The 18,743-nt window shown below is 42.6% G+C and overlaps 1 protein-coding gene across 2 annotated transcripts in view; it reads right to left on the bottom strand.

Annotated features, from left to right (window-relative positions):
* Nucleotides 1–18,743, bottom strand: part of LOC124795339 (neuronal acetylcholine receptor subunit non-alpha-3-like) — a 166,480-nt gene that overhangs the window by 111,889 nt on the left and 35,848 nt on the right. For both annotated transcript variants that reach the window (XM_047259327.1, XM_047259326.1), the window contains one exon: nucleotides 4,120–4,324. In XM_047259327.1, the coding sequence (XP_047115283.1) occupies nucleotides 4,120–4,324 (205 nt within the window). The remainder of the gene's footprint in view (nucleotides 1–4,119; nucleotides 4,325–18,743) is intronic.

Here is an 18,743-nt window from a genome sequence, read left to right as displayed (position 1 = left end):
CAAGGTAGCAGAATTTATTCACTCCGTTCACGTACCCCTATTTTGGTGTTAAGGTATCCCTAATTTCATTTCAGCTATTTGTCATTCCTCTCACCTCTTTTGGTATACTATCAATCCATAGTATGTGCTCATTACCGTTCATCGATTTCAACAGACCCTGTCACTTTCACAGCACTCAATTGAAGACTAGTATAAAGTGGATTGCTAGAAAACATAGAACAATAATCTGCATGGTTGCAAACATGAAAACATGAGGCCAGAATCAAGAATGACTCTTCCTATGTAACATTTCAAAATAGATACAAAAAAAGCCAATCTTTACTCGACTGTGCCCCTATAGAAATCCTTCGAGCAATTTTGAAATAAAAACGAGTAACAAACAAAAATACACGTCAAGCAAAATGAGAATTATTGGTGTTATTCTCATCAGCGAACAATTGTAAGTTAAGATGGGATGTAAAATCATGGCAGTATGTCAGACGCCAGTGCGTTGAAGCAATAGGACGACATACTTACATTTTTATTTACTTCATTAATTTATCTCAATGATAGTAACTTACTTCACTTCTAAATATAGTAAAGTAAGTCATGCTTCAATGAACATGTCAATTGTTGAATTTGTGTACTTTATTTACCTTCTTCACAGATGTACCAAATAGAATTATCCACGCACTAAAACACACTGGTCATATGAGCAGAATTCGTTAAACGTTGTCTTTTGCATATACATCTATACTTTGCAAACCATCTCATGTGTATCACTGTAAATTCCCCCCTTATCCGTCCCGCTAATAGTGCGTGGGGACAATAGTTCTTTTCTTTTTTTTTTAATTTATCGGTTTTCGAGACGTGCCCATAGAGCCGTGTCAATTGCGGAGGGTCCATCATGACGAGACGAAAGTGAGGGCAACATAATACCCAGTCCCCGAGATGAGGAAATCTCCGATCCGACAGGTAACCGAATCCAACAATAGTTTACGGTCTTTCCTCAAGGAAGTAACCCACTGGTCGACTGCTCTAAAAATATATACGCTCTTGTAATTTTTAACAGTAAACCACACCCTGATACAAGCTTGTGTTTTAGCAGCTGGCACTGGAGTTGGATGACACTTTCTCGTTTGCTAAGCGAGCCTATAGATCTTCTGTTTCTGGTATCAATCGTATTTGTTACTCATATTAAGGTACTGGTGAAAAGAGGGTAAGCTGTACCACCTGAGGTTTCTTCCAATGATTTACGTTAAGAAGTTTGACTTTGTTACTTTTTTGTAGTCGTTTCATTTGAAATCGCTCGTATGCATGCACCCTACTGCCAGATATTTGTGACTGCTTCCAGTGACCGTTCGGCAATTTTGAGCTCATACAGTAACGGATCGTTTCGCCTTTTAATATGCGATATATTACAATTGTTTGAGGGCCAACTGTCAATCCCTACACCTGACTCGATCCTCTGCAGGTGTTCCTGAATTTCGCTTCATCTTTCCATCGTTGCAGCTGCTCTCTATACAGCATCACCTAGTAAAAGCCTCATATAGCTTCTTTTATTGTCCACTAGGCGATTTATATATGCTGTGACCAGTGATGAGCCTATAACAGTCCTCCTGAGATATGAATTTACTTTCATTTTTACCTCCACAGCTTTTCCTGCATTGTGTGTTATACGGTTAGCGATACTTTCCACGAACTCTTCATCCCAATCACAAACCTGACCTGATACTCTGCCTGCTCGGTTACAGAGCAGAACTGTATCGAACACCTCCTTGAAATCATCTTTTGTCCAGCATATCTGGCCTTCTTGATCTCGTGAACGAACAAACCTAAGTGGGTGTCTCTAGTTCGTTGTTTGTGGAATAGAGGTGGGCTCCTGCAGAAGAGAATTTCCGGTCACCAGAAAGATAAAGGGTAAAGTGTTTGGCGCAACGCCCTGACGAGGCTGCTAGCCTGATTGTGGCACTATGACAAGGACGGTAGTGAGACCGTTCATAGCCCCGACGACCTTTATACCTCCGAGGTAAATCCCCAGTAATCATCTGATAGCAGAATGAGTCGATATGGAGAGACTGGAACGAGGAATAATCCCCAGCCGTGCCAGGGCCTGCACGTGGAACCTTCATGGGTGGAGTCCAGTGTTCAACTAGCGAAACCAGACATCACCAGGGGACGGTCTCGAGGCTATGTCAGTTCATCCGGACCACTGACGGTAGTTGACATTGCTTGATGAAACGTATGTAACACCAGACGCTGTGATACAGTTTAACTATAAATATTATATTTATATTACCATTAGGTCCTTAGCACCTACAGAGAGCTCTCGGTTACCACGTTCCTTTAATTAACTACAATTTAAAAATATTGTAGTGACATGGTCTTGTTTGTTAATATTTTCTTATTTCGCGCCGTCCCAAGATTTTAGATTTGTTTGTAATTCAACGTCTTTTTCATTTTCGGATACTGTTTCCATCAGTTTTCAGTGTGGCTTCTAACGAAGGAAAAATTGTAATATGCTGTCGTTTCGAAAGTACCATTCACAATGGTGTCTGTAACGGAGCTGCGTCCAAGGCAGAGAACTGTCACTGAATTTCATTTGATAGGAAATCAGAGCATCGCAGATGTTCATAGGGGATTTTTGAATGTCTACGGTAATGTAGGAGAGAACAAAGGCACTGTGAGTTGCTCGGCGGGGCGTCGGTCATCATCGCAACAAGATCACGCAAACCTGTCCGATCTCTCGCATTCTGCCCGGTCGCACACAGCCGTGACTCCTGCAACGTGCGGACACTCCCGTTCGAGGTGAGCGGTGGATCACAGTCAAACGCCTCGCCGCTCAACTGGACGTCTATGTTGGCAGTGCTGACATACTCGGCCACCAGTTCAGGTACTCAAAGGTGTGTGACCACTGGGTTCATCGCCGCGTAGACACACCTAGAGAAACGACTGACAACCTCCGTGGAATTGCTTCCACGTTACGAGGCTGATCATGATAACATTTTGTCGAACATCGTCACAGGCAGTGAAACATGGGTTCATAACTTCCAACCGGAAACAAAACTGCAATCCGTGAAGTGAAGCCACACAACCTCTCCTAAGAAGAAAATGTTCAAAGTCGCAACATTTCATCCACATCCACCCTACAGTCTGAATCTCGCACCTTCCCACTTCCGTTTGGCTCAATGAATGATGCACTCCGAGCCGGCCGCTGAGACCCAGCGCTGCTGCAACGGTCGCAGGTTCGAATCCTGCTTCTGGCATAGATGTGTGTGATGTCCTTAGGTTAGTTAGGTCTAAGTAGTTCTCTCTCTAGGGGACTGACGACCTCAGATGTTGAGTCCCATAGTGCTCAGAGCCATTTGAACCATTTTTTCTGCACTCCGCGGAAAGCAGTACTTGGGTGATGTGGAGATTATTGATGTAGGAAGACATTGGCTCCAACGTCGACCAGTGAGTGATAGCATGCGGCTATACTGACCGACTGACTTCGACAGAGGAACTGTAACAGGTCAGGTGTATCGGGACGTCATTTTGCACCAGTATGTCCGCCTTTTCTGAGCGCAGTCCCACCTGCCACCTGATGGTTGATAACGCACGGCCCCACCAAGCTGTCATCGTAGAGGAGTACCTTGAAACAGAAGATATCAGGAGAATTGAGTGGCCTGCCTGTTCTCCAGACCTAAACCCCATCGAGCACGTCTGGCATTCTCTCGGTCGACATATCGCTGCACGTCTTCAAACCCCTACGACACTTCAGGAGCTCTGAGGGGACTGGTGTCAGAATACCCCAGCAGCTGTTCGACCACCTGATCCAGAGTATGTCAACCCGTTGTGGGCCTGTATACGTGTGCATAGTGATCATATCCCGTATTGATGTCGGGGTACATGCGCAGGAAACAGTGGCGTTTTGTAGCACGGTTTTCCCAACTTATCACCAATACCGTGGACTTACATATCTGTGTCGTGTGTGTTCCCTATGTGCTTATGCTATTAGCGCCAGTTTTGTGTAGTGCACATATCCTTAATTTATGAGCATGAGTGTAGAACAATAAGGTGAAAGTGGTTCCACATTCCCTAATAGCCATACAGGACCTATCGATGTGCGAGCGCTACGTAAATGGCAGAAGTACTGACCTCCATAAGTTCGAACTTGAGCTTCTCGACCGGCAACTTGGAGGCGAGCCGCAGGGTGCAGTTGTGCCTGCTGTAGGGCCAGCGAGAATTGTCCTGCTTGCAGTGCGAGCGGAACTGGGCAGGCGGCATACACTGCACGTAGCCAATAGAGGACAGGAAGCACCTTGTGTTGACGAGAGACGATTCGTCTGGGTCGTCCTCCCACCTGCAAAACACACAATTCCATTGTCGTCATTGTCGATCAATGTTTCAAGCATAAATCACACACACACGCACACGGAGCCCTTCACGGTGGCATTCTGGTACCTGTTGGTACTCACAGCAGCTTCGTGAACTGGCTACAAACGTCCTCGTGGATCTGAAGTTAGTCGTTTAGACCGAAACCAGTTACTGTAAATAATAAACAAGTATCTACTGTGATCTGCCCTGGTTCTTTTCATTTATACTGTTAAATGCGATCGCTGTCGTTCTGATATGGCATCAGTACCAGTACATTTATACAAGGAACCTTTTTCTGAAAGTAGGTTGATTCCATTCGTGATTCTAAGAGAATCAATTTTCGTCCATATGGAGTCTCGTCTCAGTCGTGTGACTGCATTCGTGACTTCGTCTCAGAGAAGCGACAGTTCGTAGTGGTAGACGGTAAATCATCGAGTAGAACAGAAGTGATATCTGGCGTTCTGCAAGGTAGTGTCATAGGCCCTCTGCTGTTCCTGATCTACATAAATGATCTAGGTAATAATCTGAGCACACCCTTAGATTGTTTGCAGATGATGCAGTAATTTACCGTCTAGTAAAATCATCAGACGATCAACTCCAATTACAAAATGATCTAGAGAGAACTGGTGTGAAAAGTGTGAAAAGTGGCAATTGGCGCTAAACAAAGAAAAGTGCTAGGTCATCCACATGGGTACTAAAAGAAATCCGATAAATTTTGCGTATACTATAATACTCACAAATCTACGGGCTGTCAATTCGACAAAATACCTAGGAATTACAATTACGAACAACAAATTGGAAAGACCACATAGATAATATTTTGGGGAAGGAAAAACAAAGACTGCTCTTTCTTAGCAGAACACTTAGAAGATGCGACAAACCCACTAAAGAGACAGCCTACATTACACTTGTCCGTCCTCTGCTGGAATACTGCTGCACGGTGTGGGATCCTTACTAGGTAGGAGTGACGGAGAACATCGAAAAAGTGCAAAGAAGGCAGCCCGTTTCGTGTTATCGCGCAGTAGGGGTGAGAGTGTGACAGTCACTGAAACAAAGGCGGTTTTCTTTGAGGCGAGATCTATTTACGAAATTTCAAGCACCAATTATCTCTTCAGAATGCGAAAATATTTTGTTGACACCCCCCTACGTAGCGTAGGGAGAAATGATCATCATAATAAAATAAGAGAAATCAGACCTCGAACGGAAAGATTTAGGTATTCCTGTTTCCCACGCGCCATTCGAGAGTAGAATAGTAAAGAAGTAGTATGAAAATGAACCCCCTGCAAAGCACTTAACTGTGAATTGCAGAGTAACCATGTAGATGTAGATGTAGACCATGTAATTCCCACGCACTTTTGGCTAAAAGACCTTATTTTTCAACTTAATCTCCGTTCAATGCGGCGGCGATACGTCACCTTACGGGTAGGGCATGTATGCTCGCACGGTGCTACTCTGTTGGTACATTTGGTAACCAACGTCTTGCTGCATCAGTAATTTTTCCATAATCCACGTAAAGCTTCCCGCGGAATCGCTCATTCATTGGGCCAAACAGATGGGAGACGGAAGGTGCGAGATCAGGGCTGTATTCCAGTTAAGTTTTGTGAGCGCCTGTCGGAGTGCACAAACTTGTGTGACGCCTTGCATTGTCATGGAATAGAAGTTCGTTTTCGTTTTTGTGTTGACCAACACGCTGAAGCCGTTTCATCTATTTCGTTAGGGTTTCACAGTACACTTAGGAGTTGATCGTTGCACAATGAGGGAGATCGAGAAGACCGTCACTATGCCTTTACTGGCTGAGGGTGTGAGTTCGAACATTTTCTTCTGAGGAGAGATGATGTGCCACAACTCTATCGATTGAATTTTTGTTTTCGATATGAAGTGATGAGGCCACGTTTCGTCGCCTATGACTACGTTAGACAATAACCTGTCACGATCAGCATCGTGACTTACCGATGGTCCTTCGTTGCTCTTTATGATCTTTTGTTAGGCGACGAAGAACCCCAAGTGGAGGACGAATTTGTCAGCACTGCCAACAGAAGGAAGGAAGAAAGATTGGATTTAACGTCCCGTCGATATCAAGGTCATCAGACACGGAACACAATTTCGAATTGTGTCAAGGATGGGGAGAAACCGTTGGTGCCCTCTCAGAGGAATCATTCCTGCACTTGACTGGAGCGATCGAGGGAAATCAGGGGAAATCTATATCAGGATGGCTGGACGCGGGTATGAGCTCCCGAATGAGAGAACAATGTGCTAACCACTGCGCTACCTCGCTGGGTCACTACCAACAGGGACGTCTAGCAGAGCAGAGAGGTAGAGAGGTGCTTGATTGTGAGCCGTTGATCACCTCGAATGAGAGTGTCCGCACTCACATTCCAATACTGTAGGAGGTTCAGGGCACTCTCTTGTCCTAGGTATGGGAAATTGTCCCTAACGGCGGAAGAATCAGCAATGATCAACGACATGAGGATGCAGAAGACAATGGAAACCACTGCATTAAAGACACGTAACGTGTATACACAGGACATGTGGCCTGTAATTGAAGAAGTGTCATGATGATCTCTCCATTGGCAAAAGATTCCAGAATAGTCCCCCATTCGGATCTCCGGGAGGGGACTGCCAAGGGGGAGGTTACGATGAGAAAAAGATTGAATTATCAACGAAAGGATAACGTTCTACGAGTCGGGGCATGGAATGTCAGAAGCTTGAATGTGGTAGCCAAACTAGAAAACCTGAAAAGGGAAATGCAAAAAAAAAAAAAAAAAAAAGAATAATTCAAATGGCTCTGAGCACTACGGGACTTAAATCTATGGTCATCAGTCCCCTAGAACTTAGAACTACTTAAACCTAACCAACCTAAGGACATCACACAACACCCAGTCATCACGAGGCAGAGAAAATCACTGATCCCGTCGGGAATCGAACCCGGGAACCCGGGTGTGGGAAACGAGAACGCTACCGCACGACCACGAGCAGTGGACGGGAAATACAAAGGCTCAATATAGATATAGTAGGGATCAGTGAAGTGAAGTGGAAGGAAGACAAGGATTTATGGTCAGATGAGGATCGGGTAATATCAACAGCAGCAGAAAATGGTATAACAGGTGTAGGATTCGTTATAAATAGGAAGGTAGGGCAGAGGGTGTGTTACTGTGAACAGTTCAGAGACCAGGTTGTTCTAATCAGAATCGACAGCAGACCAACGATAGTTCAGGTATACATGCCGACGTCTCAAACTTAAGATGAACAGATAGAGAAAGTGTATGAGGATATTGAAAGGGTAATGCAGTACGTAAAGAGGGACGAAAATCTAATAGTCATGGGCGACTGGAATGCAGTTGTAGGGGAAGGAGTAGAAGAAAAGGTTACAGGAGAATATGGGCTTGGGACAAGGAATGAAAGAGGAGAAAGACTAATTGAGTTCTGTAACAAGTTTCAGCTAGTAATAGCGAATACCCTGTTCAAGAATCACTTGGAAAAGGCCGGGAGATACGGGAAGATTTCAATTAGATTACATCATGGTCAGACAGAGATTCCGAAATCAGATACTGGATTGTAAGGCGTACCCAGGAGCAGATATAGACTCAGATCACAATATAGTAGTGATGGAGAGTAGGCTGAAGTTAAAGACATTAGTCAGGAAGAATCAATACGCAAAGAAGTGGTATACGGAAGTACTAAGGAATGACGAGATACGTTTGAAGTTCTCTAACGCTATAGATACAGCAATAAGGAATAGCGCTGTAGGCAGTACAGTTGAAGAGGAATGGACATCTCTAAAAAAGGGCCATCACAGAAGTTGGGAAGGAAAACATAGGTACAAATAAGGTAGCTTCGAAGAAACCATGGGTAACAGAAGAAATACTTCAGTTGATTGATGAAAGGAAGAAGTACAAACATGTTCTGGGAAAATTAGGAATACAGAAATAGAAGTCGCTGAGGAATGAAATAAATAGGAAGTGCATGGAAGCTAAGACGTAATGGCTGCAGGAAAAATGTGAAGACATCGAAAAAGATATGATTGTCGGAAGGACAGACTCAGCATACAGGAAAGTCAAAACAACCTTTGGTGACATTAAAAGCAACGGTGGTAACATTAAGAGTGCAACGGGAATTCCACTGTTAAATGCAGAGGAGAGAGCAGATAGGTGGAAAGAATACATTGAAACCCTCAATGAGGGTGAAGATTTGTCTGATGTGATAGAAGAAGAAACAGGACTCGATTTAGAAGAGATAGGGGATCCAGTATTAGAATCGGAATTTAAAAGAGCTTTGAAGGTCTTACGGTCAAATAAGGCAGAAGGGATAGATAACATTCCATTAGAATTTCTAAAATCATTGGGGGAAGTGGCAACAAAACGACTATTCACGTTGGTGTGTAGAATATGTGAGTCTGGCGACATACTATCTGACTTTCGGAAAAGCATCATCCACACAAATCCGAAGACGGCAAAAGCTGACAAGTGCGAGAATTATCGCACAATCAGCTTAACAGCTCATGCATCGAAGCTGCTTCCAAGGATAATATACAGAAGAATAGAAAAGAAAATTGAGAATGCGGTAGGTGAAGATCAGTTTGGCTTTAGGAAATGTAAAGGGACGAGAGAGGCAATTCTGACGTTACGGCTAATAATGGAAGCAAGGCTAAAGAAAAATCAAGACACTTTCATAGGATTTGTCGACCTGGAAAAAGCGTTCGACAATATAAAATGGTGCAAGCTGTTCGAGATTCTGAAAAAAGTGGGGGTAAGCTATAGGGAGAGACGGGTCATATACAATATGTACAACAACCAAGAGGGAATAATATGAGTCGAAGATCAAGAACGAAGTGCTCGTATTAAGAAGGGTGTAAGACAAGGCTGTAGCCTTTCGCCCTACTCTTCAATCTGTACATCGAGGAAGCAATGATGGAAATAGAAGAAAGGTTCAGGAGTGGAATTAAAATACAACGTGAATGGATATCAATGATACGATTCGCTGATGACATTGCTATCCTGAGTGAAAGCGAAGAAGAATTAAATGATCTGCTGAACGGAATGAACAGTCTAATGAGTACACAGTATGGTTTGAGATCAAATCGGAGAAAGACGAAGGTAATGAGAAGTAGTAGAAATGAGAACAGCGAGAAACTTAACATCAGGATTGATGGTCACGAAGTCAATGAAGTTAAGGAATTCTGCTACCTAGGCAATAAAATAACCAATGACGGACGGAGCAAGGAGGACATCAAAAGCAGACTCGCTATGGCAAAAAAGGCATTTCTGGCCTAGAGAAGTCTACTAATATCAAATACCGGCCTTAATTTGAGGAAGAAATTTCTGAGGATGTACGTCTGGAGTACAGCATTGTATGGTAGTGAAACCGGAACAGAAGAGAATCGAAGCATTTGAGATGTGGTGCTATAGACGAATGTTTAAAATTAGGTGTACTGATAAGGTAAGGAATGAGGAGGTTCTATGCAGAATCGGAGAGGAAAGGAATATGTGGAAAACACTGTTAAGGAGAAGGGACAGGATGATAGGACATCTGCTAAGACATGAGGGAATGACTTCCATGGTACTAGAGCTGTAGAGGGCAAAAACTGTAGAGGAAGACAGAGTTTGGAATACGTCAAGCAAATAATTGAGGACGTTGGTTGCAAGTGCCAACTGCTACTCTGAGATGAACAGGTTGGCACAGGAAAGGAATTCGTGGCGGGCCGCATCAAACCAGTCAGTAGACTGATGACCAAAAAAAAAAAAAAAAAGGAGTCACAGAGGTTTGCAGCCAGCCGGCACGCGAGGGAAGAGACAAGTTTGCGCGAAGTGGTTGCGGAAATGACAGGTGCGTCGCTCAACGACTTTTCGTGGTTTTGTTCACTGCCAGATCTCCGTAGACATTTTCCGAGCGCCTATGAATATTTGCAGTGCTCTGGTTCTCCGCTAAAGCAAACTAAGTGACAGCACTCTGCTTGGAACTCATTCTTCGTTGCAGACGTCATTTTGAAGGCAATGTATAGTGTCACCAATTATAGGAACTTCGTGAAACTCTAGGGGCTGAAGCTTGAATGCTCCATGAGGCTCCACAACAAATTCCGCAATTTTTCATTGAAAACTGGCCGAAAAAATGTATTCCATTCGTACTGAACGCCCCTTGTTATCTTATTTAAGTGTAGAGTAATACCTATTCATCACATCAAAATCAAAAACGTCTTTTGACCTAAGAATGCAGTTCGTTTTTAGGTCCTTCTGTTTGGTAGTCCCATCAACGGGCCACTAATGCCGACGTGACGTTCGATCGAGAATAGTGGCCACACTTCTCGGCATGAAAAGTGTCCTATATGTGTAACCCATTAGGAATTAGTTACCTCAGTCCACTACATACGATACTACAGCACAGAATGAGCTCTAACCCACTTTGTAAAGAAAGCTATCATCGATCATTCTAAATCTTTATCACAATTTTTAATTAAATAATTTATATTGAATTTTTTTAAACTGTGTTTTTTCTGTTGTATTTGGTCTGATGACCAAATATGATTGAAAACGATCTACTCCAGCAGCTTGGAAAGGTTTCAGATATGAGGGCATCAAGATTTGTAGAAAACATGTCAGTGAGCCATAACAGCAGACGTGCGATGTAGTGTCGTTGGATATTGCCGTATCACTTGCCCTAGGAAGGAAAAAGTGGCCACTATGTAAGCATTAGAAAACATGGATATGGTTCCTGAATCTGCATCTGACTAAATACTCCGCAAGCCGCCTTAAGGTGTATATTGGAGAGTACTTCTGGTACCACTAACTGTTCACCAGTGAATGGAGCGTGGGAAGAATGACTATCCATAAGGCTCTGTATTAGCCTTAATTTCTCGTCGTGGTCATTTCGCGAGAATTATGTCTCTTCCCGTAAGATCCTTCCTTTTTTTTACTTTTATGTCTTTAGTGTAATACCTTGTAATATATAAATTCGAAATGTGTAAGATGCAATATTCTATTAATAATCATGATTTGGTGAAATACGTCAGTGGGAAAAAGTTGGTTACATGGAGAAAACGGCACCCAGATACCGTGCAACACCACCGCTACACTTTAGAATTGCATCAGTTATTTATTTCACCAAGAAAAATAAGGACCAGTTTTCTACAGAGCTCAGTTACGCCGGATACAGCTGAGGTCGGTCGTTCATGATTAGATTCCGTAGAGCTGCCATTTTGCGGGGACATTGATTGCTGCGTTTAGCCCGTACTTCCAAATTTTTTATGTTATTAAGGTTCAGTGATTTAGTTAGCCAGACGTGACGGTGAAGTTGGCTGCAAAACACCTGTTAACTGATGATTTATTCACGACCGGTTTAGTTGCGTTAAAGCAGCCTCTTAAGGTGAGCATAAGCCGAAGTCTGTACGTTTATAAAAAGTGAATTAAGGTCAGACAATAAAAATTAACCAAAATAAAAAGTAATAAAGTAGTGTCACATAGATCAGCAAATGGAGACACTCCCAACGTTCGTAGTCACACAATCCAACCCCATGCAGAAGGGAAGTGGTCAAAAAACAATAAACGGTAGAGCACTGGGGCGAATAATACAGGGGATGAGGCAATGTATTAGAAAAAAACGTTAGGTACTGTAACAAATACGATAAAAATGTGAAAAATACAAGAAGCATAAAATTAGATATCATATGTCTGAGAAATGGAACCCATTAACTAGCCCCATCATTACCAAGATAAAAACCCCTTCAGAACGAAAAAGTTATGCAAGATTAGAAATCAGGAAGCAAGAAGTTGATTAAGCTGTTGGCATACATGAGCGTCCATGTGGAAATCGAATGCAAGGAAGAAAGGTATTAAAAAACTGTAGTGTGCGATGGAAGACACTAGCGCCTCCGTCCATACGGCGATTTCCGTCAGTTTAATATGGAGCTGACCGCCTCCAATGTTCTGATCACGCGACAGCCAACTATAGAGCTTGTAAATTTCCTGTTGTATTGGTACACTGGAACGTTCAAGTTATATTAGGTGGTTCATTAATCTGTTATTTTGGTTTCATAGGTTTGGCCGTTGTAAATGGAGGTCTCCTGTTATCTGATATTCACTCTCGTTTCTGACCAGTTTGTTGCCGGTAAGATGCCTTAGTTAAGATTCATGACCTTAGCAGATTTTTTAAATATTTGTCGTCCTTCTTCTGTTTTCAATTTGTACAAGGATGCACATCTTGGCCCAACAGCCTAATTAACTTCTTGCTTTCCGATTTTTGATCTTGTATAACATTTCCTTTCATGCAGCAGCGGGGGAGGGCGCTTTTAGATTTGTGGTAACGGGGATGTTTAATTGGCTACTTTTCTCTGGCAGATGCTCGACTCACGCTATTTTATGCTTCTTGCATTACATTTTAATCAAAAATATTACCCGATGCTCCACCGGTTACTATTTTTTAATCACTTCTGCTCCTCGTTGGGTTGGATTTTGTGACACCAAACGTTGTTGGCTTCTCTGCGTGCTAAACTACGTGAAAGTACTGCAAGTATTTTCATTTGGCTTTACTTCTATTGGCTGTCCTTATATTTATTATTTTGAGCTTTTCCTCATTAGAGAGGCTTATCAACAACATAATATTTTCTCGGAAATTACAATATAAATAATAAATGTTCTTAAACTATATTTTCCAATTAATCCTCCAGATGTTTCGATCTTGTGTGTCATCTTCCTCTGCGCCCATTTTCATAGGTCGTCCTTTTTTTCTTCTCCCCTCCGGTTCCCACTCCAGTATCAGTTTTGGTATTCTGGTTTTCTCCAGTCGTCGTACATGCCAGTTCCACTGTAATTTCTTCCTATCCATTACGTCCTATATTCTTTCTTCTATTTCCATTCTCCTTATTATTTCGGTGTTCCTTATCTTTTGTTTCCTGGAAATTCTTGCCGATTTTCTCCAGAAGTCCATCTCGGGAGCTTGAATTTTTTTAATGTGCTTCATGGTAATTTCCAGGTCTCCGTTCCATACAGAACCACACTCTCTAATATAGATCTGTCTATTAATTTTTTAGTTCTGCACACTACATTCCTGCTCCATAAGACTGAGTTAAGTATCCCAATGACCTTCCGTCCGCTACTAATTCTTCTATTTATTTCAGACTTTCATTTCCCCTCGATCTCTAAAATGGATCTCAAATAACACAAAGTGTTTATCTTTTTGATTTTCTTTCCTTATATGTATAGCTCATCTGAATCATTAGTCAAGTATTTTGTTTTTTGGTAATTAATCTTCAAACCCCAAGATTTGTATGCTACTGCTCTCCTTAATTTTTTTAAACATATGGATTACAAGGACGTTTTCCTTTCTTCGTAGAATGACCTGAAGATGCTGCTTTAACGCAGCGAAAACGATGGTGACTAAATCATCAATTAACACCTTTTTATTCAAGTTTATCACGAATTTCAACGGATGTGGCTGTCCATATTACAGAATTGTATGTTGAAAGATTGTGTCCAAGATGTGATACGAAATATACGCCTAAGACTCACGTACCTACCTCCAGCGAGAAGTACACCCCATACACTTTCCAACATATACTTCTCATTTGGCCGTCGCTGCCTTCGACGGCTTTCAGCATTTGGAAACACATATATTTACGATTCATCCCACCTCACTACACGTCTCCAGACTCCCTCTTTCTACGTTTGTTTCATTCATACAAGGCGTGCGGTGTTGTATGCTACAGTGAGTAATAACCTTTTACTGTATTTCCTACGTCTAGTGTGTGTAGAACGGCTCTGAACACTATGGGACTTAACATCTGAGGTCATCAGTCCCCTAGAACTGAAAACTACTTAAACCTAAGAACATCACACACATCCATGCCCGAGGCAGGATTCAAACCAGCGACCGTAACGTTCGCGCGGTTCCAGACTGAAGCGCCTAGAACCGTTCGGCCACAACGGCCGGCCCAGTGTGTGTAGACCTCATCCCAATGTTCGTTGGGAAAATGTTTGAGCTGGACATACCTCCCCTGACAGCAGCAGTTCATGTTGTGGTACGAAACTGACTGCCTCTCAAAAGCCGTCTCAAGTCTCTGCAGTGAGGAGCCATTTACGATATCTGTTCTTACCCAATTTTATATTGATGCGAGTGATACATTATACACACGTTGGAGAGTATGCTTTGTTTCACACCGAGCAAGGTGATGCAGCGGTTAGCACTCTATTCGCGTGCGAGAGGATGATGGTTCAAATCCCCCGTCCAGCCATACCCACTTAAGATTCCCGTAACTTCCCTAAATCTCTTATGGCAAACCCTGGAATGTTTCCTTTGAAAAGGCGTGGCTAGTTTCTCCCATTTTCAACAATATGTGAATATTCTGTCATTGGACTTCATCACTATTCCGTTGGTCTGATGAAGAAATTCAGTGATCAGTCTTCCGACTCAAAATTCTGTAAGTAGAGTCTATAGAATGAGATGAGACGTGATCGGTGCTTAGGACACTAAACGACAAGGTCATCAGCGTCCCAGTCGCGAGAAAACATCCTCTTTAGGTGTTGTGGCACCATATGTTGAATGTTACATTACATTAGGCCATACTTTCGATCGTATTTTATGAATTGTCACCTACAGTTTGATGTTCAAGTACATATCTACGTATATTTTATATACCCTAGCAGACATATTTGTAAGTGTTTGCGTTTCTGTGTCAAATTTTTTGAGTTGCCTGTGGCCAGATTGCGTTTCAGTTTAATACTGGATTCTAAACATTTATATACTAGAATGGTGTTTCGTATATCAGAGTTTTATCTAACAACTAATGATTAGTATGTCAGCTTAATACCCAGCATTCACCTTACAGGTTTCCACTGTACACATAGCCAGTGGTACACACAATCATTACATGGAGAAAAATGTTAAAGAAAATCATATTACCACATACTATTTGGCCTGCGCAAAACGTATAAAAGCGGTTCTGACTTGATAGATCTTGCTTGCAGTAGCCGGCCGCGGTGGTCTCGCGGTTCTAGGCGCTCAGTCCGGAACCGCGCGACTGCTACGGTCGCAGGTTCGAATCCTGCCTCGGGCATGGATGTGTGTGATGTCCTTAGGTTAGTTAGGTTTAAGTGGTTCTAAGTTCTAGGGCACTGATGACCACAGATGTAAAGTCCCATAGTGCTCAGAGCCATTTGAACCAATTTTGTTGCTTGCAGTAATGTTTCGAAATATCATATTACCATAGAAAACAAGCTATAATACAAAATCTACCACGTACGGCAACGTAAGCTAAAGAACTATTTTAGGACTATGTAATTCTACATTACGTCCAGTGGCTTGTACATCTACATCTACGTCTACATCTGCACCTATGTGGATACTCTGCAAATCCCATTTAAGAGCCGGCCGGTGTGGCCTTGCGGTTCTAGGCGCTTCAGTCTGGAACCGCGTGATCGCTACGGTCGCAGGTTCGAATCCTGCCTCGGGCATGGTTGTGTGTGATGTCCTTAGGTTGGTTAGGTTTAAGCAGTTCTAAGTTCTAGGAAACTGATGGCCTCAGAAGTTAAGTCCCATAGCGCTCAGAGACATTTGAAACATTTGAACCCATTTAAGAGCCTGGCAGAGGGTTCATCGAACCACCTTCACAATTTTCTATTATTCCAATCTCGTATAGCGCACGGAACCAACGAACGTTTATATCATTCCATATGAGCTCAGATCTCTCTTACTTTATCGTGGTGATCATTTCTTCCTATGTAGGTCGGTGTCAAACACAATATTTTCGCATTCGGAGGAGAAAGTTGGTGATTGGAACTTTGTGAGAAGATTCAGTTGCAACGACAAACGCTTTTCTTTTAATGATGTCCACCCCAAATCTAGTATCGTTTCAGTGACACTCTCTCCCATACTTCGCAAATAATACAAAACGTTCTGACCTTCTTTGAACTTTTTCGATGTACTTCGTCAGTCCTATCTGGCAACTATCCCACACCGCGCAGCAAGTGTCCTGCCAATAAAACGTAGCCTTTGTTTAGCCTTCCCTATAACATTTTAAATGTGTTCCTTTCGGTTTAAGTTGCTCGTAATTGTAATTCATAGGTATGTAGTTGAATTTAAGGCCTTTGACTGATTTATCGCGTAACAGAAGTTTCACGAATTACTTTTAGCACTCATGTGGATGACCTCACACTTTTCGTTATTTTAGGTCAACTGCCAAATTTCGCACCATTCAGATATATTTTCAAAATCGTTTTTTAATTTGGTTTGATCTTCTGATGACTTTATTAGTCGATAAACGACAGTGTCATCTGCAAAGAAACTAACACGGCTGCTCAGATTTTCTCCCAAATCGTTTATATAGATAAGGAATAGCAAAGGGCCTATAACACTGCCTTGGGGAACGCCAGAAATCACTTCTCTTTTACTCGATGACTTTCCGTCAGTTACTAAGAACTGTGACCTCTCTGACAGGAAATCACAAATCCAGTGACATAACTGAGGCGATATTCCATAATCACGCAATTTCACTACGAGCCGCTTGTGTGGTACAGTGTCAAAAGCCTTCTGGAAGTCCAGCAATACGGAATCGATCCGGAATCCCTTATCAATAGTACTCAACACTTCATGCGAATAAAGAGCTAGTTGTGTGCCACAAGAACGATGTTTTCTAAACGTGTGTTGACTGTGTGTCAATAGGCCTTTTCCCTCGAAGTAATTCATAATGTTTGAACACAATAAATGCTGCAAAATACTGCTGCATATCGGCGTAAATGATACGGACTGTAATTAAGTGGATTACTCCTACAACCTTTCTGGAATATTTGTGTGACCTGTGCAACTTTCCAGTCTTTGGGTACGGATCTACCGTCGAGTGAACGGTTGTATATGATTGTTAAGTATGGAGCTAATCCATCAGCATACTCTAAAAGGAACCTAATTGCTATACAGTCTGGACCAGAAGACTTGCTTTTATTAAGTTGCTTCACCATCCCGAGGATGTTTGCTTCTACGTTACTCATGTTGGCAGCTGTTCATGATTCGATTTCTGGAATATTTACTTCGTCTTCTTTTGTGAAAGCATTTCGGAAGACTGCGTTTAGTAATTCTGATTTGGCAGCACTGTCTCCATTGCTGTCGCGCAGAGAATCCACCTTTCGTCAGAAAACACGACAGACCTCTACTCCGCCCTCCAATGACCTCTCTCTTGATACCACTGAGCCCCGCAGGATTAGCCGAGCGGTCTGCGGGGCTGCAGTCATGGACAGTGCGGCTGGTCCCGGCGGAGGTTCGAGACCTCCCTCGGGCATGCGGGTGTGTGTTTGTCCTTAACATAATTTCGGCTAAGTTGTTTGTAAGCTTAGGGACTGATGACCTTGGCAGTTGAGTCCCATAAGATTTCACACATTTATACCACTGAAGTCGCAAATGGCGATGATGTGGTGTCAGTGGAATGCAAATTATAGGCAGTCTAGCTCGGAGCGGTCCTTGAAGTAACTAATTAGTAGCAGTTCGTTGTGTCACTGTTGCGCTAACTGCTGCTCAAATTGCTGTCCAGATACAGTACGATGCGCCAGAGCGATACGACGGACTCGGTAGTTCCACGTGGGACTCCGGAGCCTGGTCTTCTCCCGGCCGTATATTCTCTTGGTCTCCGCTGTCAGCAGTCATGTACAATGGCTACATTCCTGCCAGGTCTTTCTGCAGTCTCGCAGAGGGCACATCAAACTTGAGGTGGTCCTGTTACATGATCTTGTTCAAACTCGGTGAGGTGTTGATAGTGGTGTATTTGTCACCTTAAAAGCATTCATGACTAACATCAACTCATCAGGTGCTGTATTAAAGGTAATTTATGCTCACGACCAATATAACGTATATTTTAAAGCAAACCTGATTTTCATCCCATTAGTGGCACTACTAGCGCCACTCTTATGCGACTTGCGCTATACTGGGATAGATATAATGTTTCAGATGTAAGAACACGCCTACTAACTTTCATTTAGGTCGCATCTTGGTTTTGTGAATTTGTTTCCTTCGGCATATTTTTTTTGTTTTTGTTTTTCAGTTTAGAATAAGAATATGGGTTAAATGAGGGCATAGAGTGGGATTAAAATTCAAAGTGAACGGATATCAGTGATATGATTCGCTGAAGACTTTGCTATCTTCAGTGAAAGAGCAAAAGAACTTCAGGACGTGCAGAACCGAATGAACAGCTCAACGATTCAGGATATGGATTGTGAGAAACCGAAGAAAGACGAAAACAATGGGAAGTAGCACAAATGTGAGTAACGATAAAGTTAAAATCGAAATTGGGACTACGAACTAATGAATTCGGCAACTTAAGCAAAGTTCCTCACGACGGACGAAGTAATGAGGACGTAAAAGGCAAATCAGCGTAGGCAAGGACGGCACTCGTTGCCAAGAGAAGTAACAAACACTGGTCATATTCTAAGGGAAGG

The sequence above is a fragment of the Schistocerca piceifrons genome, chromosome 4, assembly GCF_021461385.2.
Source record: "Schistocerca piceifrons isolate TAMUIC-IGC-003096 chromosome 4, iqSchPice1.1, whole genome shotgun sequence".
NCBI lineage: Eukaryota > Metazoa > Arthropoda > Insecta > Orthoptera > Acrididae > Schistocerca > Schistocerca piceifrons.
Note: the sequence above shows the minus strand (reverse complement) of the source record. Positions and strands in the feature narration are given on the sequence as shown.